This window comes from Gossypium arboreum, chromosome 5, assembly GCF_025698485.1.
Source record: "Gossypium arboreum isolate Shixiya-1 chromosome 5, ASM2569848v2, whole genome shotgun sequence".
Classification (NCBI taxonomy): domain Eukaryota; kingdom Viridiplantae; phylum Streptophyta; class Magnoliopsida; order Malvales; family Malvaceae; genus Gossypium; species Gossypium arboreum.
The window spans coordinates 12764315-12789827 of NC_069074.1; the positions used below are offsets into that span (position 1 = coordinate 12764315).

The 25513-nt window shown below is 32.0% G+C and overlaps 4 protein-coding genes across 6 annotated transcripts; all 4 read right to left on the reverse strand.

Annotated features, from left to right (window-relative positions):
* Nucleotides 1–175: 175 nt before the first annotated feature.
* LOC108453757 (uncharacterized) lies at nucleotides 176–3375 on the reverse strand. Its single transcript, XM_017752046.2, has 4 exons — nucleotides 2917–3375; nucleotides 1473–2272; nucleotides 1271–1369; nucleotides 176–506 (listed from the first exon to the last, which is right to left on the reverse strand). Exons 1-3 carry the CDS (start codon nucleotides 3008–3010, stop codon nucleotides 1277–1279), a joined length of 987 nt encoding a protein of 328 aa, XP_017607535.1. The 5' UTR covers nucleotides 3011–3375; the 3' UTR covers nucleotides 176–506; nucleotides 1271–1276.
* An 8654-nt stretch (nucleotides 3376–12029) lies between these two features.
* Nucleotides 12030–13474, reverse strand: LOC108452990 (xyloglucan endotransglucosylase protein 1-like). Its single transcript, XM_017750844.2, has 3 exons — nucleotides 13068–13474; nucleotides 12768–12961; nucleotides 12030–12680 (listed from the first exon to the last, which is right to left on the reverse strand). Exons 1-3 carry the CDS (start codon nucleotides 13329–13331, stop codon nucleotides 12338–12340), a joined length of 801 nt encoding a protein of 266 aa, XP_017606333.1. The 5' UTR covers nucleotides 13332–13474; the 3' UTR covers nucleotides 12030–12337.
* Nucleotides 13475–13886: 412 nt separating this feature from the next.
* LOC108452991 (eukaryotic translation initiation factor 4E-2) lies at nucleotides 13887–16225 on the reverse strand. Its single transcript, XM_017750845.2, has 5 exons — nucleotides 15705–16225; nucleotides 14685–14850; nucleotides 14461–14586; nucleotides 14287–14352; nucleotides 13887–14179 (listed from the first exon to the last, which is right to left on the reverse strand). Exons 1-5 carry the CDS (start codon nucleotides 15959–15961, stop codon nucleotides 14132–14134), a joined length of 663 nt encoding a protein of 220 aa, XP_017606334.1. The 5' UTR covers nucleotides 15962–16225; the 3' UTR covers nucleotides 13887–14131.
* Nucleotides 16226–16250: 25 nt separating this feature from the next.
* LOC108452988 (transcription factor GTE12-like) lies at nucleotides 16251–20862 on the reverse strand. 3 transcript variants are annotated; one of them, XM_017750843.2, is made up of 11 exons: nucleotides 20545–20862; nucleotides 19020–19803; nucleotides 18710–18773; nucleotides 18492–18638; nucleotides 18372–18409; nucleotides 18192–18252; nucleotides 18028–18108; nucleotides 17770–17891; nucleotides 17592–17658; nucleotides 16856–16977; nucleotides 16251–16699 (listed from the first exon to the last, which is right to left on the reverse strand). In XM_017750843.2, the coding sequence occupies exons 2-11, from the start codon at nucleotides 19746–19748 to the stop codon at nucleotides 16442–16444; spliced, it is 1689 nt and encodes a 562-aa protein (XP_017606332.1). In that variant the 5' UTR covers nucleotides 19749–19803; nucleotides 20545–20862; the 3' UTR covers nucleotides 16251–16441. The 3 variants fall into 3 exon arrangements, with proteins under 3 accessions (XP_017606332.1, XP_017606330.1, XP_052883708.1); XM_017750841.2 differs by having other exon boundaries at nucleotides 18345–18409; XM_053027748.1 differs by having other exon boundaries at nucleotides 18345–18409; nucleotides 20784–20849.
* Between the last annotated feature and the right edge of the window lie 4651 nt (nucleotides 20863–25513).

Genomic DNA, 25513 nt, shown 5'->3' on the forward strand with positions numbered 1-25513 from the left:
AAGGCAGCACTAATCAAAGAAACTAATCTTCAATCATGTACAATCCATGATTATAGAGTAGTAGTATTTAACACCTCTTATGATTTTAGCTAAGAAACACTAACCATAAATTTGCTGTGAAAGAAACAGAGACAAAATTCAGAATATCGGCACTGACAAAGCAACCATGCTGAAATTACACTCAAAAGCCTTGGTATTCTTTAACGAAACTAGTCCACACAGTTTGGAACAAGAACTAAATAACCTAGCTAAGAAACTATGCCGCAAAGTGACAATAAAAGAATGTAATCAAAGCTAGGAACCAACAACTAGCAACTATCAGCATTCACAGTATAACTACAACAAAATTTCATTACTGTTTTTCTAGCTAGGTCTGATGCCCCTTATTCTTAAAAAAAAAAAAAGAAAACAAATCGAGCCTTAAAATGAAATAGACGTATAGAAACCAAACCCTTTGTGACTTTGACGAATTGCCAAGTCTACTGAAGCCCCATGAACCGATGGTTCTGCATTAAAAAGAAACCGAACAATATATCAGGCACATGACTCAGCTTTATGTTAAGTTATGCAAGGGGGTAATGACAGAGCCACTGATCAAGTTTTTCTTCTTTTTATTTTTTTGTTTTTTTAACATGGCACAATATATCCGTATCAAACACCAATAATTAAGTTGACCAAGATATTTTCCCCAGTTGACACTAGAAATTGGAATGCTGTACACATATAGACATCCAATCATTTATATGGAACTTCTAAGTTGGAAATGGAGGGGAGGTCAAAATACAATTGCCCTTGGCAGATGATCCTTAATTCCATAAGGGAGGCAATTAATTACAGACATAGCCTTCAGCATATTATGCAAAGCCAAATTTTGCCAAGTTTTCTAGAGGATAATTGAAGAAAATGAGCGTATCAATTGAACATGCTACCATATGATGTTTCATCATTCATCAAGCCTATTTGGATCAACCTGGATAATTGGTGATTACTATAATAATGAAGCCAGAAAGAAAAAGAAAAACAGGCATACGCAGAGAGAGAAAAATCAAGGCCATTGAAGAAGATTGTAAAAGAATGCCAGATAGTTGAAGAACAACCATACGATATGAGAAGCAATAAGTTCCAGATATCAAGATGCAGTTACATAATCCTAGTATTCTCATGTGAGCACACACGAGGATATGAGCTACCGAGCATATCTTAATATGAAGTACTGCAAACTGTAAAGGAAAGTATACTGCACTTATTAAATTCAATGGATAAATCAAACCTGCAATTATCTCCCAGATCCAGTAAGAACATCAAGCAATCCGCAGCAACTGAACAACGAGGTTCTTTGCACCACTGGTGGAGTCGAAGCAACAAGAGGCTTGGGAACCAATGCAGCAAATAAAAAAGAAAAACCATTAAGTCAACTTAAATAAAGAATTTTAAACCCGCAACTTTAGAAAACAATAGGAGCAAAGATATACCTGCTTTTCAGAATGATCATGGGACTCAAGATGTTGGGGATTTTCCACCATAGTACTACTTTCAGCAGTAGAAGTAGCAGCGGATGATACATTTTTTCCTTCATTTTCTCCCAACTCAACCTGAGAGACACCATTTGAAGAAGGCAATAATTTCTCTTCACTTTCCTTCAACCCTGGTTCAACTACAACAGACACTGATTTGTTTGCAGAAACTTCTGCAGCATGATCCAGTTCCTCTGGCACATATAACCCACTTTTTACCAAATTGTCAACGTTAGCAGTTTCAACTGCAGAATTACTATCAACATTTCCGACTGCTTCATTCTCAACCAACTTCAGGACTTCTTCAGATTTAACAGTAGCCAGCTTATCCTCATTGCCATATGCAGTCGCTTCAGAAACAAAATTATAGGCTTCTTCCTTAGAATTCTTCTGAGAGGCTTGAGATTCATCATCTGAACTGCTCCTGCTACTGCTGCTACTAGAGCTCTTCTCATGCTTAATGTGCCGAATGGCGACAAACGTGCTCTCAAGATCCTCCTTAGGTCCCGACTCATTTTCAACTTTAACAGAGAAAACATCATCTGATCTCGATATCTCAGAGCTTTCTGCATCTCTATTGGCTTCTTCCACAGACTTGTCCTCAGTTACATGCGATTGAACAGGTGAAGCCCCTCTTTTTCCTTCTTCTTCCCTCTCATTGAATGGATGCTGGTGATTGGGGTCGCCCTGAGATGCGGGGGAACCAACATCGCCACCGTCACTTTCTCTTTCATCTTGGCTTCTTTGATCCCCATTTCCTAGCACCATTTGGTAAAATCAGAATAGTTCTAATCACTAAGCAAACAGCAAGTCTACCAACACCCACTAGAAATGACCGAAATAAACACTATAGAAAAACCGAGTGAAAATTCTAAATTGATTAAGCGAAATTATCTCCGATGATTTTCCATGAAAACTAACTTAAAAAGAAAAACCATGAACACATGGCAATTAAAACCAAGAAAAAATAAAACGCACAGGACTATAACTTGAGAAATGATAGAGAAGAATTCGGGATCCAGTTCATTAATAGCAGGAACTGAGGTAAAAAACAAGAAAATCTCGGAAAAGGAAAAAAGAAAAGAAAATATCATAAAGTAAACAGGAAGTGATTAAAGAATGACAATCCCAATGAAAAGCAACCGAATCTATTAATCAAGGGTAAGAACTAGAAAATTAACACTATTAGCTATGAAACCTTCAAAGCAAGCTGATTTACTTTAATAAATCTCCAAAAACAGTAAATCCAGAAATGAATAGCATCGACAGATGGATAATCAAATCAAGATTCAACCAAAACGACTTCTCATTAATAAATAAAAAAAAGGAAAATACCCATCATCATTAAAGAGAAAAAGAAAACCCAAAAACAAAGATTCCATAGAAAAGCAAAGCAAAATACCATGTGGGTTGTTGTTAGTTGATGAATTGGTGTTGTTGGTTGCTTGTTCCTTCTTTTTCTTAGCCGCTTTTCTCTTCTTAGAACCTGATGGCATGATTGATGATGATTCCCCCCCTTCTCTTTTTTCTCCTTCACAGATCGTGTGGGGTGTCCCCTAATATCCCCTCTCTCTCTCTCTCTCTCTCTCTCTCTCTCTCTCTCTCTCTCTCTCTCTCTCTCTCTCTCTGTGCCTATTTGGCTGCTCTCACTCACTGTGAACTATCCTACCTGTATAATACACAGTAAATATTAATATTTTGTAGCTGTGGTGGCAAAACCCAAAGCGTAATTGGTTGCTAGTGCTACAATTCAGATTCTGCTTCAAGCAACGCTCTTTGCATTCTCTCTTTGATGATTAAAACATTTTGTCCTTCATTAACTTGTTTTTATTCTGTGCTTTGCTAAAATGGGACTTTTTATTTTATGGCAGCTACAACGAATAAGTGACGTTTTTTAATTGCGCCATTATTTCATTACTATTCATTTATTTATTTATTTATAGCCACATGATTTTTGTTAGTATACTATTTTTATTTTTATTTTGTTTGCATTTTTTGGGGGATTTTTGGTATGTGAACGGAATGGGATTGTTTCTCTAAATCTGGACTTTTTTTATAAAATACACGGGATTGATGGGCCCATAGAGGGTACTTCTGCGGTATATTTGAGAAATGAAAATGGCTTGAAATCATGAAATTTTGAAAATAAGTGGTACAGGTATTCATGTATGCAGTTTAACATTTCTTGAATTAGATATAAGAAAATAATTGTACCTTTCAAATATATTAAAAAGGGTTTATTATAGTTTTAGTCCTTTTATTTTTTTGACTTAATATAACATTTGACACTTAAATTTGACATTTTTTTCCTAATTTGATTATGACTCAGTTTATTACTTGAACTGGACATTTTTCCTAATTTGCTACCTAAGCTTTGTTTGGTCCGATTTATTACCTAAACTTGATCTTTTTTTAGGTTTAATTTAGTACTCAAAACTTGTTAAATGATATTAACCCAAAACACTAACGGTGTTAAAAAAATCGTGTTATGCTATAAAAATATTATTAGTATTAAAAGAAATTAGTGTTAAAAATTATACACTGAGCTATACTTAACAAATTAATATTGAATAAGAAAACATGAGTTTTAAAATCCAAAATAAAATAATTTCATTATTTTAAATTAAAATGAAATAAATAAAATAAACTAAAAGTAATTGAACATTTAAAATACAAAAAAAAATTAGGTCATTTGCTACATCTCAGTCATACATTAATTATTTTTGTTACCTCAAAAAATAACATTATTAGTCCATTTGAGTAATTTGTATGACAAATTAGTATCAAATCGAATAAAAAATAGATACCATATTAAAAGAAAGAATCAAATTTAGATACCAAATATTATATTAAACCTCTTTTTAATGATATTATTAATTCAAACTATTAAATTGATGACAGTGTTAATAATGCTGAAAAATTCACTTATTAATAATATATAAAATTATAAAATTATAAAATTAAATAAATTAAATTATGTGAAATTCAAATATAGCAATTAAACTTATACAAAAGTTAGAAAGTTAAATACTGTTCTACTCGGATCCAAATAAACCGTTAGTTGCCAATGAAACTATTGACGGTGTGATAAAGTTATAATTTATTAGTATCATAAATCAAAATACGATTTAAAATAAAGAGGTCAGTGGTCACGTGGTTTTGGGATTAATTTATGGGGGACTTCAGTCACCAAAGCATCAAAATGTGTTGGTTGATTTGGGATCAGATCAGAAATAAAGTGGACGATCTGACTTTCTAATTTCTAGTTTTGTACTTGCTGAGTGTGAACAAGAATATTATAAAATTAAGATGATTGGTTGAATTTCGGCATAGAGAGGTTTTTTTTACTTTCTAAAATTTATGGATTTAGTCCTCATAATTTAATTTAATTAATTTTAATCTTTATATTTTTGAATTGGTCAGTTTTAGTTCTTATCTTTTCGAATTTTTTGAAGTATTGGTCTTGGCCAAAGCAACAGCTAAATTTGTTTGGTTAAATTCAATTATTAGTCATGTATCATGCGTCTAGTTGTAGATTTAGTTCATATTCTCCAATTCAATCATTTTATGTCCCTGTACTTTTTAAACCTTGAAACTTTTGTCTACACAAATGGCCATAGTTAATTCATTAACTAGATTTTTAGTAATATGTGAAAATAATAAGCTGACATGACATCACATATCAAATTTCAAAAATAGCAAAATTTAATAATTATCATTTGGTGATGACTAAAATTTAAATATAAAAGATTCAAAAATTAAAATGACCAAATCAAAATATAATGATTAAATTTACAACTTTCACACGATGCGATAGTAATAACAAAATTTAACATTTTTCTTTTAAAGTGAGAAAAGCTTTTTTGTCATTTTATATTATATAAAATTTAATTATAAACTAGTATGATTCTCTCCACGCTTCACGTCGGGTTAAATATTTATTTCATTTGCTAATTATAGAGTAGAAAAATTAAAGGTTGCAATATGCTCTAAGTTGTTGTACTATTTATATATTTGAAATTTAACTTTTATACTTTTATTTTCAAGAATTTAATTTTTCATTTTCAAGTTTAAAAATATAGGTTTATTTGTTAACACTGTTAAAATTCATTTGTTAAACTTTTTGGCGTGACAATTTGAAAAAAAAAAAAACCTCAATTGGTGTGCATGCAGCAAATGGCATCATAATATATTTGGATTTAATAGATAATTTTAACGATGTTAACAATTTTAAAAAATTATATCAACATTTTAAATGAAATAAAGTATTTAGACTAACTACTAACTAATGAATTATAAGAGCTGAGGTATCAAATTATTTCAAACCTGAAATATATAGATTAAATCTCAATTTAAACAAAATATAAGAATCAAAATTATAAATTAACTATTCTTATATAATCTTAGAAAACAAAGAGATTAGAATTAAAATTTAACCATTATGTAAAAGAAAAAGTGAAGAAGAAATGAAATTAGACAGGTGCCAAGTAAGGAAGGCCTTAAACCCTTCCTTTTATATTTAGTACCCGATCCCGATGTAAACGTGCATGTGCCCACCCATCTTTACAACATATAGTAAACTCTAAATTATAGTGTACAAATTTCCAATTAGAATCAATTTCAGATGCTCTTAAAATAATAGTTTTCAGCTTAATTTAATAATAAGCTTTAGTGGTACCAAAATAATAATAAGCTTTAGTTAATTATGATTTTCTTTTCATGTTTAAATTATAATTCCGTAATCCTTATTTTATTTGTTAATATACATACTTTCTCATGAATTTAATATATTATAGTGCATTCATGTCATGGATAAAAAATTATATTTAACATATATTTATAAAAATTATATGAAAACTAAATATAGTTTAATTGAAACAATAATATTAAGGGTTTGAAATTCATAATTTTTATTATGTGTAGTTATTTTTAAGATTTATTTTATAAATTTTATATAAGATATTAAAATATCTCGTACTTATATTTATTATTTTATTAGAAATTAAATTTAATTATTTTTAATTAAACTAGTGTGATCGATGACATGAAATTCAATATAATATCTGTAATTTATAACTATTTTGGTATGTATTTTTAAAATCATCATACCAATGTCATGCTGTTTTCATTTATTTTTGTATTGTATTTTTATATTTAAATTTATATCATATTTTGCACATATTATTTGCTACAGTGATTCTATTCATGAAAGAATTTATGAGTTCATACTATGCCATGTCATATTTTAATACATAATTTCTCATACCAAATTAATTTAGAGAAAAATTATTCGTGCTCATGTGCACATGATTTTTAGTATATATTTTCATGCATTAGTAATTATTTTATGTACTTTTTTTAAATTCATGCATTATTTTAATTATTTGTGTATCATATGTTTGTGTTATAATTATATCATATATATAACTTTCTATCTTGTTGACTAAGACTTTGGAACGCTTACTTTACCGATTCAAAATAAGACAAGCACATATTAATAGATCACACCCCTGACAAAGGGGGTTTGCTTGATATTCATACATTACGCTTATTTATTATCTTAATAGGGCAACTTGCACCCAAGAAATAAAAACATCAATACGTGCAGAACCATTAACAAGAAAATATGTAAAAGCTCGGGAAGGGGCAGACAATGCCCCTAATAAGGCCCAAGAACCAGCCAAAACTCTCTTTCTCCCTCTCTCACTGCTTCTTCTTATCTCCACTAAAGTTGTCCATGGGCTAGGCCAAGATTCGGTTCAAAAAAAAAATCATGTCCATGTTCATTTTTTGGGTCGATTCTGCTCATCCAAAAAGGCCATTTCATTGTTAAAAAAATAATGAAATATATATTTTAATTGATATTTTATATATTTATATTTAAAATATTTTTTATTTAAATTAAATTTTAGTCAACTTAGGATAAAAAAATATTGTCCAAGCTCGACTCAAGTAAGGTTTGGTGGGCTACTTGTTCCTAGGACAATCCATCCATTAGGTGGAGATTAGATTTGTCCAAGGGTTGGATAGTCCATCCAACCCCACTTGAGTGGGCTTGAACAAATGTTTTTATACTATGTATGGATTATCCTAATAAATAAAACATATTTATTAAAAGTTTATAAAAAAACAAATTGAAACTTTAATTTAAGTGATAAAATTGAAAATTTAAATAATATGAGTCTAAATTTAAATTTTATTGTATAAAGATTTTATTAATTTAATATAAAAATAAAAATATCCTCCTAATAAAACCACTTTTTATAAAAGAAAACATGGTAAGTACATGATAATTACCTGTTCTTCTCAAAGTAATCCTTAAATAACAAACACATGAAGCTTAAAAAAAATGCTTAAAACCATTACAATATGTTTACCCATAGGCCACAATTTTTCACATAAAAAGGAGTATCGGGAAGCTCTAAGAATAACCACAACTTTAAAAAAGGAAAGAAAAGGCAGTATTTAGTTATGGCCATTTGTAAAGCAAAGCAAAGGAAAACAGAGAACAGAGGAGGGATGGGTTTTTTACCGAAACAATATATAAAAGAAATTTAATTATTGAAATAGGATTGCATGTCTATTATTTATAAGAAAAGGTCAAGTACGGTGTGGCTTAAGCAATCAGTGGCACCAGCCTTCACTGGCAGCAATCATTTAGATAATGGTTACAATAAAAAAAAATTTATAGTATTGCTGAACAATTGGCAGCATCGGTATCTATTTACTCCAAAATATATTCATATATTTCATATTATTAGACTCAAAAAAATATTTTTTTAATAGTACAGTCTACGTATCAAGTGACACAGAAATTAATTAATATTTAATTTATTTTTTTTATTTTTTTAAAAAATAAAAAATAGCTTGAAACTTAGTTTGAAAGCCGAACTTGTGACTGACTGGTCACGTCAAGTGGCACCGCCTTAACTGCTTAACACCAATATAACTGGTTAATCACAGGTTCGACTCCCAAGTTAAGTTTCAAGCTTTTTTTTTTTTTATCTTTTGTTTTTATTATATATATATATAACTTCATTGGGGGTTGGCTTTTTCCCAGCCCCACACAAACAATTTGTTAAGGAAAGAAAAAAAGCTAAGGGCCCAATCACAGATGAAAAAGAAAGAAGGAAGGTCCCCTCTGAAAAAACAAAAAGGTATTTTAATTTTTTTTTTAATATTAAAATCATTTATATTTTAGATTTATATTTTTTTTTTGTAAAAGTCATTATTATTAGTTTAGATTTTTTTTACCAAATCCTGCGGTATCTAGATAGGGCATAATCCGTTTGTTTGACTAGTAACTTGGAGGGGACCTTCTTTCTTTTTTTCCGGCTGTGACTAGGTCTTTAGCCTTTTTGTTTTCTTAACGGGTTGTTTGTGTGGGGGTTGAGGACCAAACCAACCTCCCTTTTATAATGAATATTTTAATAAATATATATATATACATATAATATAATATAAACAAAAGATAAAAAAGGCTTGAAACTCGATTTGGGAGTTGCCACTGACGTGACCAGTCAATCACAAGTTTAGCTCCTAAACCAGGTTTCAAGTCTTTTTATTAATCTTTTAAAAATAAAATATATTAAATATTAATTAATTCTAGTATCGTTTGACACGTCAGCGATACTATTAAAAAAATATTTTCTTTTGATCTAACAATATGAAATACAAATGTATATTTTAGAATAAATACATATCGATGTTGTCGATTGCTTAGGCAACACCATAAAAAATTATTATTTTTTAAATTTTAATAACTATCTAAATGATTGCTGCCAGGGGAGGTTGGTGTCGCCAATTGCTTAGCGGCACCATCGGTTCACTATGTAATTTGCATATTCTTGTAAATAATGAACATGCAATTCTATTTCAGTAATTAATTTTTATATTATTTTGGTAAAAACTTATTTTAAAGTTTATATATTATTATTTATTCTCAACAATTTTTTTAATTTATATATATATTGAAAATATTTTTGTAAATTTATTTTTTTGAATTTTTAGAATTATGATCAAATTGAGACTATTTACAAATTTTGAGAATTAATTTTTAAAATTATGACTAAATCAATATAATATATAAAAATTAAAGAGTTAAATTTGTTATTATATTGATTTTTCAACTACCATGACACCCTCCCTTTAGTACAATTAACGGAAATGGGCCAAAAATAATAATTTCAATTAGTTGAGTGGCTAATTTAAAAAATTCATAGTTGGGTGACAAAAGAAATCTATAATTGAATGACCAATTTAAAAAAAAATCATAATTAGCTGACCAGAAAAAAAATAGCCCATAATTAAGTGACGTGTGGTATAATTTACTCGAACTAAATTCACATTGGACCCAAAACTTCTCTACTTCTCTTCCATCGCGGTTCGTGCCAATCTGTATGCTTTCCCTTTCAACTTTTTTGTTCTGGGTAGATTCGACCCAAAGGTTCCCGAGCAACCAAGGATGGCCCTGGGTTTTGCTCCTCCTACTACAGATTCCTTGCTAGACTGTTTTTGCCTATCATATTTAGAGCCGGGATCGGTCTAATACGAGACACAAAAATTAAAACATGATTCGCTACTTTTCTAAAATGTAATTTGTTAGGTAGTTTTCTTATTCATTTAATATGATTTTTGGATACTAAATATATAGTTTTTTTGTGTTTATATAAATATATAACCCTAAATAAATAAATTCTGAATTATTTATTTTATTCAATAATTTTAAGTATAAATCTCATAATTATAAATAAATTTTAATTTTATATAATTTTATTTGATTCAATTCTCACATATTATTGACACAATTATTGATATAGTATCATTTTAAATTTATATATTACATATACAAATAATTATATTTATTTAATAAAAAATAATATGATATATTTATTTAAATGTGTATAATTTAATCAAAATTAAAATTTCATTTATATATTTAAACCGTAATAAAAAAATTATTAAATATATAATTTTAAAATTTATCTCTATACTAAACAACGTTAGTTTTATTGAATTTACAGCTAGAATTCACCATTTCAAAAATCAAAAAGGAGATACTGGTTTTTGGTAATAGAAGTTATTGCCCACAAGGTTTTTTAGTTTTAAGTTTTTTCTTTTTTCGTGCTTTTAGGCTTTATCTGATTTTGGTGAAGATTAGTGTGCGTTTCGTTTTAAGAAATAATAATTATTTTGATTTTGGTTTTCTTAAAAATGGAAAATAATGAATAAAATGTACTTAGTTACAAATTTTGAGAATGATTTTTGAAAATAAAATATAAAAAATCATGCTTTCATTGTTTTCAATAAAATATTTTGGAAAAATGAAAAAGTTAAAAAAAGAAAAAAAAATTAAGTTTCATTTTATGTGTTAAATTGGCTGTGTTTGGAATAATTTTGGAAGCAACTTTTTATTTTAATAACCTTTAAACCTTTTTAATTTAAATATATTTTATTTTAAAATTGTAAAATATTTTTAATAAATTATACTATAATTTATTTATTTAATTATTTTATTTTGAAAAATACATACCAAACAATTTTCATTATTGAACATTTATCGGACATATCTCTTACTTTTCTTAAAAATATAAAATAAAATTATTTCCTGAAAATGAAAATAGATCCTTAGTTTTTGATTGTTTTTAGTAGTGTTTAGTTGTTTTAGGGCGGGGGTTTGATATAATGCGGTGGATTTTGTAGGTTGTTTTTGCTTTATTATTATTATCTAAAAGAATGAATGGGTTGATTCAAATCTCGCCGTTGTTTGCTCATGCTATTATTTGTTCTTCTTCTTGGGTTGATTATAGCTATCAGGTTGTGTTGTCTGATTCTGCTCTGTTTCTGGGCAAAACTGAGGGATAACTACAACAATCAGTTTAAACTTAGTATATTAATATCAGGGGCATATATATATATATTCCTATATGTTTTAAGGGTATAAAGAGACGAAGAATTATAGAAATTTGGAAGTGAATAATCATTTGAGAATGTGGTGTCAAGGTCTACCCTGCAATTGATTGAAACAGCGAAAGGGTTTAAAGCTTTAAATTTCCTCTAAATTGTCTTCTTCTTCTTTTTAAAATTATTTAGATGATAAAACTATGTTTCAGCATTTTATTTGTTCACCTCAGATTTTATTAATCCCCATCACCTGCCTTGATTTGGTTGGGTAAACTACTTAATAGGATGTGCCTGTTACTGTTATGTTTATATAGCCTGCAACTTATTTGTAATTAGTGTAGATGTTTAATTTGAATGTAAAATCTTGCATAATACATGATGTAGTTGGTAGTTGATGTGGGATGGATGACATTATTTTAACAGACGTTCATCACCTTGCAGGCAGAGAGCTTATTCCATAATAAACTCAGAAAAGATAACCCGCAAAAGAGTGACAGTAGAAAGTTTGATTTTTCTTATCAACAAAAAAAAAAAAAGAGCTAATTACCACTGGGTATTTTTTTTTAATATGGAAAACATAATTACCTCTAGTTTTATGAAGTAGTTAATATCTTTAAAAAATAAATTTTTTGATTGAATCATCAGTTTAGAAATAATTAGTGGAGCCAGCTCAGCAATCAATATAGATCCATGAATATAATAAGAAGGATGACACTACTTCTTTTTTTTTATGACCCAAAGGGGCTCACAGGATTGACATGGCGATCCAAAGATGATAATGACTAGTCTCTAAAACTAACTACAATTACTGGTTCATATGTCATATCTATGTATCCTGGAAAGGCAAAGCCGCCGTAGATACAGACTTAAATATCTTTCAAACATTAAATACGTTCCTCTGCATGGCCACGAGTGGACGCCTATGCCTTACACTCTGGTGGTGGTGGGTGACGACTACCACGTCCATGACGCTCATCATTGCAATAGTAGTAAATTCTGCATCGTTTTCGAACCCAGCTCAGTAGCTTTTTGCCTCGAGCACTAAGCCCTTGCATTTCCCAATCGCTTTTAGCGACGAAGTTTCTGTAATAAGCAACGAAAGGAGCCTTGGACCAGTCGGTTTTCACCCTCCCACCTCTCGTCGCCCAATCATCCGCATCCCACAAGCTGGCGTACACCTTCATCCGCTGGTTATTGGGGTACGGAACTCCAATCGACTCTTCATTGTTGAATACCCTTATCGGGATGCTATCTACCAAGATTCTGAACAAAATATTATATGAAAATCTCGAGCAAGACCACACTAATAATAATGAAGAGGATGGAATCGAGTGTGTGTTAATTTCTTACATGATGTTTTTGGGGTTCCATACAATGGAATAAGTGTGAAAATGCTTTGTTGGGTCGAACCAGAGGTGGAACCCTTCCTCTCTTCCCCCTTGTCCTTGGGTGAACACGTTAGTGTGAAGAGTGTAAGGAGAGCCACTTTTGTTGCCCAAGAACTCTAGGTCGATTTCATCGTGAGACGGTCCTTCTGAAGATAGCTGCAACGATTTAAAAAGAACAAAACAAAAGCATATTAATAGCATGCATTTCATGAAATTACAAAGACTTGCAAAAAGAAATTAATTAGGGAGGTGAAGATCGTACGTAGAAGGTGGTAACAGTGCCAGCTGAGTTACCAGCAATGAGCTTCATTTGCATGTTGAACCTTCCGAAGAGGTAGTCTCTGTTGGACTTGAAACCGGCGCCTCCGGCAGTTTTGTCCATCGTAAGCCTCAGAAGATTACCTCGACCAAGTACTCGAGCATGGCCGCCGCCCCATGTTATCTCCACATCTTGATGGAAATTATTGGCGGAAGCAGCAGCCATGAGAGAAAGCAAAAGCATTGATGAAACTCTCAAGTTTCCCATCCTCAAAGTAAGTAAGAAAAAGAGTTAATGTTGTAGTTGAAACCATAAGGCTATCATATATATATACATATATAGGTAATGAACAGATCACAGGTTGTTTGATATATGACAAGTTGAAAACATGTTGCTGCACTAGCCACTATGTACTTTCCAACATAAATTATACTTTAAAAGGAGCGTAAATGTACAAAAGTTAAAAACTTTATATTTTTAAAAGTACTTGTATTGGATACATAACATATGAAATTAAAAAATTGGACTTACACATATTGAATATTGGAAAGTAGGCTCAAAGTCCATTGAGTCTAACCGAAGAATGAATTAAATGCCCAGTAGATCTTTAAACTTTGTGGAAGATGGTGGCCAGATGGGCTCTAATCCAGCTACTTTTTTTGGGGGACTTTGGGCTCAAACTTGCTTTGTAGACAAATTAAATCATTTAACCATATAAATTTAGATTGATATAGGGGGTTTCAGGTTCAGTGAAAAAGGTAGACTTGCAAACAGCCTTTGAGCAAAATAGTTAAAGAGCAATTGAGAATGATCTGCAAAACCTTGAACAAAAAATGGAGTCGTACTTTAAAAGCATCATCCTCTAAATGGTCAAGACTGACAATTAAAGTGTATTGGAATTCGCTTGTACAGCTCAAAATCCTTGTTGAAACAGCCACGGAAGAAACAAATCAGAATTTGCAAATGAGGCAAACAGAAAAAGAGAAAGCCATTGGAGTTTTCCAGGTCCTGAAAACCAATGTATCTTCAAGCTCAGCAGCTAGTATAGAAGAAGAACTCTATACAAGTCATACAGTGTAGCGATTCTTGGCACCTCTTTCACGTTTTGCATCCTCCTGGAAAACCAAATACAAGCATTTGTTTATATACCCCACACAACTAGGACAAACAAAAAAATAAAGCATTAATATGGAAGATCTGTAACTCAAAAAATAATCCTTACATGAAATATGAAGCCTATAGTTTCCTTATGACCAAGTAACTCTTTCCACTGTTTTCCAATGCTTATCTGCATTTAAACCAAAAAAGAAAAAAATATATGGTTGTAGAATTGCACGATCCATTAAAGAAAATATTGGGTTTTGGAAATTACACAAGTGAAGCAAATTCTGGTTACCTGAGCAGTTTCATTGGTGGCATTCTTGGTCCACAATGCTATTTTTTCCTGCCTGCCTCTCACGTTGACAACTGCTCCACAGATCTCATCGCCATACCGGAACTGTTCTCCGATCAAAGCCAGCAACTAGTAGAGCAGAAGATATAGAAGAGATTAAGCCTTATATATATTTTTTCTATTAATTATCAAAATTTTCATGTATAAACAAGTGCGCGGAACAATACCGTGTACAGCCAACACCTATCTGACTTTCCCCTATGGAATGTTACAGACCATTTGCCTCCATTAGCACAAACAGGGTCTTCCCACTTTGGCTCAATCTTATATTTGAAACAATGAAAGTCAGCTCCCACAGCTAGCTTGCTTGGGTGATGAATGTTATTGTAAAGGCTGTAATGAAAGAAAGTTGATGAATGGCAGCAACATAAACAGCATTCTTTCATGATCACGTAACTTACAAACATGGAAGCACCAAGCAATGATTCGAGACTTTTATAGATGAAGAGTTAATGTGTCCCAACAAAATCATATTCCACAAGGTTGGTTGTAATGGATTAAAGAACACCTTAATCACATCCAAATAAAATGAAACAGAGGCTAGGAAACAACATTCACTAGTAGGCAGCTCCACCAAGATCCTTACAGAAAACATTGTTCCATGAAAACATTCGTCATATATCGTACAACAACGATGCAAAAACCAAAACTTAATTTTTCTTTTTGATATTCTTCATGTCTCTATATTTGGGGTTAGTAGCTGTCGGTCTCAACAATTTCATTTTTAAAGTTTGAACTTGAATTTTCTCCTTGAGAATACAATGAAATGAGTCTTACCATTGCACCCAATATATTTAAAACCAAAACTTAACCAAAACTTAATTTAAGTGTAATGAGCAATAGCTCGGAGAGGGGACGGAATAATTCATTATGACAGGCTGATTTCGGTTTAGGTTTCCATTGATAGCAACATACAAAAACCTATACATCACGATGGATCAATTTCAGAAATAAAAAAGAAGTCCTAGGAATAAATGATTTTTAGAACGTTTATTTTCCAAATTTCAAGAAAAGCAAACGTCTACAAAATAACAGCACCGTAATTGGCGAGAGAAAAGAAAAAGGAAAAGGATTTTCCAGTAAAAATCTTAAAAGAACACAAAAAAGGGAATTGAAAAAGAAGAAAGAAAAAACCACAATAAAATCAATACTCTGAACGAAAATTTAATGAGAGAGGAAAGAAAAACCTCCAGAATTGTTCAACAGTGGAAAAAGTGTAAATAGCGCGCATAGAACTGCCCCAAGTAGCATGCTTGGATTTGGCAGATGGGTTATCGAACCAGAAGGTCCACAAGTGATCCGGCTGGTGAGGCTGCTCCATTATACCTTTTTTTGGCGAAGGTAACGTCGTATCGTAATCCCCCTCCTCTTTCAGGTTAGGATTACGGTTCTTATTCTCCTCTTCCTTGGTGCTCAACGATTTCAGATTTTCCTCTACCCCCATTCTTTCTTTCGCTTCCCCTTCGTTTTGGATTTCGTTTTCCTCACAAGACACGAAGGCTTTCTTTCCTGTTTAGCTCGTGGATCTTATATATTACGTTAACCCAAACCTAATCACATCGACTTTTTCCATTTAACTAGCAATAATTTACCAATTAAAAAGGAGAAGTAAATAAATAAATCTACTTCGAATGACTACAACGAATTTGTGATTAACTAATAACAGAACCAATTATACTGAAAATCAAGCAGCATTAGTAAAGGTAGAGGAATGGCCATACTGCTCATGAAAATGGAGAAAATATTTTTAGCTTTTCTATTTATGTATAAATATATATACGTGTTAGGTTTTGATTTGGTTACAAATATCCCTACAAATATGGCTATCATTTTTTTTCCTTTTTTTTTTTTTTTTACTATTATTAACAAAGGAGTTATAACACAGGGGATGCTGATGCTGAAGCTGCAACCAAAACTAGTATTTTTACGACACTATTTCCCCCTCTTCACCATCTTCATTCAGAATTGCCTCATCATCCTCGTCTTCCGAATACTCGACCTTGATGAACAAACCCAACTGCTGCAGGGGATTTCCACCATTCCCTCCATGTGATGCTCCATTCACCTGTTCAGAATCACTCTTACGACCATGCAATTGATTATTAGAAAGGGAGCATCCACTTAACATCTCCAGTTCCTTCAAAATCTCCAGGTTCTGCTCAATCTCCGCTGTTTTCTCCATCTGAAAAACCAGCAGGACAAAACTAATGGCATTAGCTGATGCTCTGTTTCATATTTTGTATATACTATATGGTATTACAGTGTTCTAGCCTCTAAAACCCTCCACTATATAAACAGAATAAGGAGAAAAAAGAAAACACAAGAAAAAGATGAATACCTTTTGTAATGCAATTCGAGCAGCTTCTCTTTCTCTTTCCCGTTGCTTTTTCAGCTCAACCTCTGCCTTCATTTTTGCTGCTGCTTCAGCGGCTAAGATTTGAGCTTCAATCTTTGCCTTCTCTGTGAAGGTTCAATCATCATCTATAAGATCTCAAGGAACACTATTGCCTCACAAATACTTAACCAACTTAAAACTACTACTACCAATAGGAACTGGTCCCTGCATGCACCAGAAGGACTAATATTCCTAATCACTCGAAACATATCTCAAATTACCATTAAATATAGATACTCATATATCAAGCCAACCAAACAAATCATTTCATTTCTATCGTTCAAGGATAACCTAAAGATATAAACACACTTGCACATCAAACATGAAAGAAAGCGAAACTGTGGAATATGGTTACAAATGTATTATCGTATAGGAAGGCACATATTGCATCATCCTGATAAGATTGAAATGGCAGACGCAAGCAAGAAAACAAGCTAAGTTTTTTAGCAGTTCACAGATTAAAGCAGTTCAAAATCTATAATGGCAAGTAAAAAGAATTTAAGTGAACAAGTTATTTGATAGAGAGCTTCACTTCATCTTTTTAATTCCATTTGATGAGAGAATTAGAAGACGTTTTCGTTGTTAGCAGCCAAAATAAAAAGGGGAAATTGAAAACAATAAAAATGATCAATAATGCAACATAACATAACTACAATGAGTGTGAAGCTTCAAAGATCACCTTCACGCTGCCTTCTTTCCAATCTTTCCTTTTCCTGCTGCAGCTTTACTGGATCAGTTTTATCACACTGTATGACAAGGCAGCTTATATTATCACTAAGAAGACAACATGCAATTTGATATCATGTCACATAATATTCCCAACACAATACTCAAATTATATCTTTGCAAAACTTTACATGATCCAGTAGTGCCTTCTTCTGAGCTTTCAGAATAGTGTCTGCAAAACGACGTTTCAGCATTGCAGCACGGAGAGCCTTCTTTGGTGACATTGGCACATCAAAAGTAGGAGTTGACAATCCTAATCAAATGATAGAAAACAATTAAGTGATTAAGCTTACCACACAAAAAGGATCTAATGGCAACCAGAAACCACATCCATATATAAAGGCAAAAAAGGAAATAGCTCAATAGCTAACACCAGCAAATAAACTGACCTTCACCAGAAGCAGCATCTGTTGGAGTTGTAAGTTGAGAACTATTACATACATTCTCATCATCCAAAGCACTTACAGCCCCTGAATATTTTCAAAAGAATTCCATTACTTGAATCAAGAATCAAGCAGAAAATCATAAAATACAATCAGAATATTTCCCTCACCATTGGAATCCTGATCAGACTTGCTCATTTGTGATGTCAATGTGCTTTTTGCCTGGGAATCCTAGTTTTTGACATAAAATTTTAGTAACATATTTCATGGCACTAATCATAAGAACAATCAGAATCTATTGCTATAAAAGCAGTAATCTATACCAATTTAGAGACATCAGCAATACACACCCTAAGATCTCCACCCAATGATCTTTCCGAAGTCACATCTACACCGAACAAAAAAAATAAGTTATAAGTTATGCTTAAAATTACAGAACAGATTTAGCACCAGAAATAATCAAAACTAACCGCTGGAAGATGCATGGTATGAATCACTAGGAAGGCTGCATTGACACTTAATGTTGCCACATGAACTGCATCTGCAGGCACCTGGGCTCAATGGTGGCTTGGCATTGATAGACCCCTGGGAACAGCCACCACTACCACTACCGGTGCCTATAAGACACATTGCAAATTAGCTCCAATAAAGAGCCCTAAAGCAGAAAGCATATTCTGCCATTTCATACCTTTTTGTAAGCTTTTTCCTGCCAATTCGCTCACACGGTTCTGTGCCGGTTTAGCAAGCTCAACCTATTAATAAGCCAAGAAACTCAGCATCCAAAGCAATGCAAACTTCTATAGTAACAAACATGAAAGGAGCAAAACACTACTTCAAAGTAAAAATGCTGACAGCAAAACAACAATAAATATAACTCTGATTTGCTTTACAATTGTCAATTCCAATATTGTTCTGTAACAATAAATTGAATTACACCAATTCAGAATCAGGAGTAAACACAAGCATAGTTGTTTACAAATATTATAGACAGTAATCACCTCAGCAGCTCTTGCATTCAGAGGCAGCTTCGCAACCTTCTCCTCAGATGCCTTTGACTTCTTGGGCAGAGAGCTATTCCGGGATAGAAGTGTTTTAGGACACTGCTGACTTGATTCATTAACATCTTTCACTCGCACACTAGAAACCTTCCCTTGTCCAACCCTAATATTTTCTTGATTACATTTCTCCTCCAAAGATTTCCACCTTGCTTCAAAAAATTCTTTCATTTCTTCTGCCATTTTATGAACGTTATTGGATGGGGGATTATACAGCATGGCATTAGAAAACGTTAGTCTAATATCAGCCACAAACTCATCAGTGCCAAGATAAATATTCTTTCCTAGTTTGGACTTAATTGTACCCAAATCCATGGGGTTTTTTATTATAGAAAAATAATCAGGAATCTGTAATGCTTTGGGATCCACAGGTTGATTAAAAACCCAGCCAGCTGGATGTTTCATCAGTGCTTTCAGTAGGGCAGAGCACTGCTGAGTCATGCAACGGTCCATCTTCCGCCTCTTCTCTGGTGGACCACCCACATTCACCCCCTCTGGTTCACGCTTGTGAGCAATTGAAGTCTCTTTTGAATTTCCAGCAGGTGATGTCTTTTTTCCATCAAAAGAACTACTCAGTTGCTGGCCCCACTCAAAAGATTGATCTTCTATCTTCTGAGAAGGGAACTTGATCTTCAACTTCAGCTTTGGCACAACACTTCCCGCGGCAATCATTCTGTAAAGCTGAAACCTTCAAATAGCTTCTTTTAGGTTTCCAGTTCCGCAGACACTGGGAAAAAGTGGAGAGACAAAATAAACATGTAAAATTTTGAGGCAGCTACACATTATAAAGATGTTATGAAATTGAAAATAAAAAAATCACATTACGACTTCTATTAGCAGGCAGGACCAATATCAAAAGAATCAGACAACATGGTTAATAGAATGCTTGTAATAAATTCATCAAACAAATGGTAGCATGTGTTCAAGAAAAATACTACTGGTAAAACTAAAATACTTACCAATAAAAAAAGCAAAATCTTACCAAGTGCAGTAGGTGTTTCTTATGTCTGTTAAATAAAAAGGAGCATGGAGAAGAACAATAGCGTGAACCAAGAAAAAAATATAAGTGCAACCCCAGAAAATTACAAGCCATCTAATTTGTTCCTTTTTACTGATAAGCTGAAAAAAAAAATAGAACCTTACTTCCACGTTGACCAACAAAGATCAAATCTACGTAACAAACACTAACTAAGATATAAGCAAAGAAACTACTTTATTATTGGATCAGGCATAAACAAAACCCTGATAGAAGTTAGATCCAATCAAAATCGACAATTCGGTAACTAAAACAAAAAAAATTGTACACAAATGCATCAGAAAAGTGGAAATTATGAACTAATCAAAAACTCGTAACAAAAACCTAGGGCAGAATTATTCATCCCGAACCTCAATTCACCAAATCAAAGACGGAAAAATATTCAAAACCATACAGATAATGAAAGTTAAGTTATATTTCTGTGAAACATACCGAAAATCAACCCAAACAAGCACCGGAAAAAACTTTGACCAGCAGATCTATCGATAGAACGATTCTACGAAGAGAGACCTAAGAGAGATTTTAGAAAAGAGAAAAAAGAAGAGAGAGAAAAAAGCGAGAAGAGAAGAGAGAGTGAGAGAATTTGCTAGGGTTTATCTCTACACTGCTACTCTTACTCCACTGCCTCGATAGAGCGAGAGAGGTGTAAATCTCAGCTAGGGTTTTATTACCTCTCTTTTCTTATCTTTGTACGTCGACAGCTTTTTTTCCTGAAAAAAATTAAAATTACGATGTCTGAAAATTTTACATAAAAAATATAAAGGTCAGAGATCTGTACTTCATTAAATGACTAGTTTGCCCCACCTTGAGTATCCCTTTTGGTTGTGGTTGATGGGTCAAGATGTATTTTAACTGTTAGAGCTATACTTTCCATAATAAATAATAGGTGCTTAGGGGAAATATTAACAGGGTATGAATACGGACAGTTCACTTTGATAATAAAGTTTACACGGTTTCGTCCCTACTCCTCACAAATATGAGTTGTCCTATTATGCTTTTTGTTTGGTTTTTTATTTGAAGGGACGGCTTTTTTTAGTATGTAATAAGTTGTAGTTTTAAAAGTTAGGGATTTAGTCACTCTGTTTATATTTCATTGATTTATTTTTTAGATTTCAAGATTTAATTGTTAATATTATTTTTATTAAATTTATTATTGTGATATTTTTAAATAAGAAAATATTTAATTGTAGTTATATAATTAAAAATGACATTATAATTAACTTGAATTTAATAAAAAATGTTAACAATGTTAACAGATTAGACTTAGATTTTAAAATTTAAAAATATAAAATTAAATTTCATGAAATAAAAACGCTGGACCAAATTTTTAATTTTCAAAAAATACAGAAACTTGTAGCACATTTTAACATTTTTATTTTGTTCAAGGGCGGCAACAATGGTGAAACCAGGGAGCTAGCAAGGACCTCAACCCCTCTAAAATAAAAGATTTCTATTTAGGCCCCTTAATAATTTATAAAATTTTAAATTAGTAATAGTAAAATTATTTTTTGGCCCCCATAAATGATATACCATAAATGATAAATTTTATTTAATCATTTAAAGATTATAAAGATATAGACTATAAAAATGGTGAAATTATATTTTTACTATAGTAAAAATATACAATTTAATTCCGGCCTTCCTAAAAAAAAATTTTTGACTTCATCCCTGAGCAGTGGGGCCCTACCTTAAGAAGGAAAAATTTAACTTTAAACTCTTTTAAATTTAATGTAAGATGAAATTACACTTTAAGCTTCCAATAATAATAAATTTATAATTCAATCTTTATAAAAGAGGTAATAAAATTACATTTTAACTCTAAAAGAATATATATAATTTAATTTTGACATTCCAAAATAGTTTCACCACTAATTTTGTTGATCTAGATGGAGTAGGATTAGCCAGAAGAGCGTGGACATTGTTTCGGAAATCATCATGTGGTAGTGGGACATTTATGCATGTATTGTTGACATTTTTTTTTTTCTTTAGGCTCGATTCTTCCCTCACTTGTGTTGTTGGATGTTTAGTATCATCTTTCGGCTTCGATATTTGGTCATTTTATTTCATCAAAGCAAAACTCTTTTATTCCTTTCATGGTCGTGCTTGTGATGTGTCTTGATCATCTCTTCTATTTGTGATTTTATTAAAATGCGAATGGGATTACCCGCTTTTAGTGGGGGAGCAACATTGATGATCGACTCCACAAATTTTTTGAAAAAATACATTTTACAAAAAAAATTAATTATAAAAATCATAACCTACAAAAAAATTTTGAGAAAAATTCTCACAATTTAAAAATATTTTTAAAACAAATTAATTTGTATGAAAATAATTAAATTCTCTCCCATCACTAAAAAAATCCATAACTTTTTTTCAATTTTTCTTATTTTCTCTCTCACACACTTTAAAATTCTTGTTTTAGCATATGAGAAAACTTGGTAAAAATGTACTAAAACTTGGTAAAAATGTACAAGCTATTGAAATTTATGTCATCTACCTATTCTTTTAGTTATTGTAATAATTTAATAATAGTTTTACAATTCATTATATCATACATTGATTTATCGGGTATTTATATTATGCGTTAATTTATTTGAAATTTTTAAGTATTTTAAATTTTTAAATCTTACTTCATAATCCAAATTTCTTGACCCTGCTACTACCTGCTTTAGCTTTGTTTCCAAGGGATGGAATTCTTCTTCGCTCAGTCTTCAAGCTTATTCTCTAGAGGTGAGCTTGTGGGCTCTTTTATTAGTGACGTATATTATGATCTCATACAGTTTTTTTCCTTTAATGCTTCTTATCCATTGGATTGCAAAGGTGGTTCTGTAGCACATAACCCGTCTATTCCAATTAACTAGGGCACTGACCAGCGGCGAAGCCAGGGGCTCGCGTTGCCCGGCCCGTAAATTTATTTTTTAGCTTTTAAATTTTTTAAAATTTTAAATTAATAAAAGTAAAATTATATTTTAATCCTTCTAAAATTATAAAGACTTGATTTAATTATTTACAAATTATAAAGATATAAACTATAAAAAATTAAAATTTTATCCAACCCCCTAACAATTTGTTCTGGCTTCGCCCTGGCAATGATATCCATTTACAAAGCTAACCAACCTATTTTTGATATTTTTTTTGAGTTATAAACAAAATTATAAAATGAGATTTTAAATTTTTAAAGTTAAGAGAAAATATTTTTAGATCCCTTAAAAATTGATAAAAAAATTTTGAACTCTTAAAAACTATTTTTTTTTTTGAAATCCCTATATTTTTCCTTTAACTTTTAAAACTTAAATTATTTTTTGAACCTCTTAACCACTACTCCAGACCACCCAGGGCCGGGCCTGAAGCTCACACGAAAAAAGCAAGATTTATCAGTTTTGAGATAAAAGTTATATTTCCACAACAAGCGCCTCTAAGTTGTATATTCAAGTATTTGTATTTATTAGGTTTATCAAAAAAAAAAAAAAAAGTATTTGTGTCTAGGTTTTGGAAGCTCTTCCACCTTCATCGTCGACACAACTGACCGTATTGGTTTTCCCTTGTGGTCTCATTGTCTTCTAACACTCGTTTCTTTTTTCTCGTCTCATTGTCTCTCGGCAAAATAAACTCGAGATCTCCCCCTCCCATTTAGGCTTATGGCTATCAGAATGGTGGGGGAGAGATTCTTGACCACCTTGTGGCCTGTCCAGATTTTTCTCTTGGAGCTCAACCCTTTCTCTTGAGTCGAGAGTCTCCTCGGCCTTTTTTTCTACTGCTCTGGCAAGGTCCTTGTAGTTGGTGGAGTGTCGTTGTTGATAAGCCTTGACGGCTTGTGCATGATGATTTCGATCTAGTTGCACCAGTCCTTTGTTGTCTGGCTACTGATGTTTGCGGTTGTGACAGTAATGCCTTCTCCAAATCCTTGTTTCAGTTTGGGCTCCCTCTTGGTGGTGGATATGTTGATTGTGAGTACAACCACCCTATTTGTTCGGACTTCTTTGACCACGCTCCCTCCCTCCCTTGCTGATTGCAACGACTCTTGATTTTGGCCACTAGGGCTTGCCTCTTTTGGGCTAGGGTTGGGCCTCGTGCCATTGTATTTAGTGTCTAATTTTTGAGTAAACTACTTGAAAGGTCACCTAACTTTTGGGTAAATTCTAATTTGGTTACTCAACTGCAAAAACTTTCAATTTCTAAGATATCGTTTTCAAATTTTAGTCACTGACAATTAAATAGTTAATGAAATCTTACATGTGACTTTTTTTATAGCCTCCCAATATTTATATATTTTATTAATTGGAACCTAAATTTAAAAATTGAATAAATTTTCACTATTTTAATTAAAAATAATTATGTTAATATATAAAAAAAATTAAAAAATATTTCCCTCCCTCCACCCCGTCCCTCTCCGCCCATTGTCCCCCCTCTCACCCCGTCCCTCTCCCTCTCCCCCCGCCACCGTCCGTCTCCCTTAGAAATCTGCTGAAACTTTCCAAACTCACATCATCAGCACCCACTAGATACAAAAACTTTCCAGACTCAATGCTGTTGCTAGATTCTGGAACAAGGCCAAGGTCAAGGGCTACAGCTTGGGCAGCACTGAGAAGTAAAACATTGAATCCATTCCAGTCGGGTCTAATGACATTCCCATTCTTTGTAATGGTTTCAACAGCATAAAATATTGCATATTTGTCCTCCCTCATAAACAGTCCAGCACCAACAATGATGGCCGGGTTTTTTTGTGTGTGTGTGCCGGGGGGTAGGGACGTGGTGAAAGAAAGGAAATATTTTTTAATTTTTAATATTAATATAATTATTTTTAATTAATATTAATATAAGCATTAAGTGAAAAAAATGTTGAATTTTTAGATTTAGGATCAAATTAATAAAATTTGTAAAATTAAAGGGCTAAATTTATTATTATACCAATAAAAAAGTATTAAAAATATTAGTGAAGAAATGGAAAGTTTTTGAAGTTGGATGACTAAAATAAAACTTACTCAAAAGTTGAGTGACCATCCAGATAGTTTACCCTTAATTTTTCTAGGCTTTGGACCTTGTGCTTGTACTCATTTGTGGTAAAATGAAACTGTTCCTTTTTCTCAAAAAAATGGAAAAGAATTTGTATTTAGATTTTTGTTCAATATTTAGGATGTTAAATTATATCAAAATAAATCCATATATCATTTTTATGATCTTCTAACCGGAAAATAATCAATAAAGTCATAATTGAAGTGACAATGTTATTGTTCTTATAGACTAAAGTTCGAGTCATGTATCGCCCTTCCCCTATCCGATATGAAAAAAAAGGATAAAAGAACAGGGAAAGTAAAAAACTTTCCAAGCCAAACTATCTGGGAAAGCAACCGAGTGGCGAATAATATATATATAACATTATATGCACAAGTTGAGCCCCGTT

What these genes read in the sequence shown, in the direction of transcription:
- LOC108453757 (XM_017752046.2), bottom strand. Translation starts at nt 3,010, where the DNA reads ATGCCATCAGGTTCTAAGAAGAGAAAAGCGGCTAAGAAAAAGAAGGAA. An exon ending in AACTAACAACAACCCACATG is followed by an intron (nt 2,273 to 2,916) that starts GTATTTTGCTTT and finishes AAATGGTGCTAG; the next exon opens with GAAATGGGGATCAAAGAAGC. An exon ending in ATGATCATTCTGAAAAGCAG is followed by an intron (nt 1,370 to 1,472) that starts GTATATCTTTGC and finishes TTGGTTCCCAAG; the next exon opens with CCTCTTGTTGCTTCGACTCC.
- LOC108452990 (XM_017750844.2), bottom strand. Translation starts at nt 13,331, where the DNA reads ATGGGAAACTTGAGAGTTTCATCAATGCTTTTGCTTTCTCTCATGGCT. An exon ending in GCACTGTTACCACCTTCTAC is followed by an intron (nt 12,962 to 13,067) that starts GTACGATCTTCA and finishes AAATCGTTGCAG; the next exon opens with CTATCTTCAGAAGGACCGTC. An exon ending in TGGAACCCCAAAAACATCAT is followed by an intron (nt 12,681 to 12,767) that starts GTAAGAAATTAA and finishes TATTTTGTTCAG; the next exon opens with AATCTTGGTAGATAGCATCC.
- LOC108452991 (XM_017750845.2), bottom strand. Translation starts at nt 15,961, where the DNA reads ATGGGGGTAGAGGAAAATCTGAAATCGTTGAGCACCAAGGAAGAGGAG. An exon ending in ACTGTTGAACAATTCTGGAG is followed by an intron (nt 14,851 to 15,704) that starts GTTTTTCTTTCC and finishes CTTTCATTACAG; the next exon opens with CCTTTACAATAACATTCATC. An exon ending in CCACCAATGAAACTGCTCAG is followed by an intron (nt 14,353 to 14,460) that starts GTAACCAGAATT and finishes GTTTAAATGCAG; the next exon opens with ATAAGCATTGGAAAACAGTG.
- LOC108452988 (XM_017750841.2), bottom strand. Translation starts at nt 19,748, where the DNA reads ATGATTGCCGCGGGAAGTGTTGTGCCAAAGCTGAAGTTGAAGATCAAG. An exon ending in TGAATGCAAGAGCTGCTGAG is followed by an intron (nt 18,774 to 19,019) that starts GTGATTACTGTC and finishes GCTTATTAATAG; the next exon opens with GTTGAGCTTGCTAAACCGGC. An exon ending in AGGAAAAAGCTTACAAAAAG is followed by an intron (nt 18,639 to 18,709) that starts GTATGAAATGGC and finishes TGTGTCTTATAG; the next exon opens with GCACCGGTAGTGGTAGTGGT.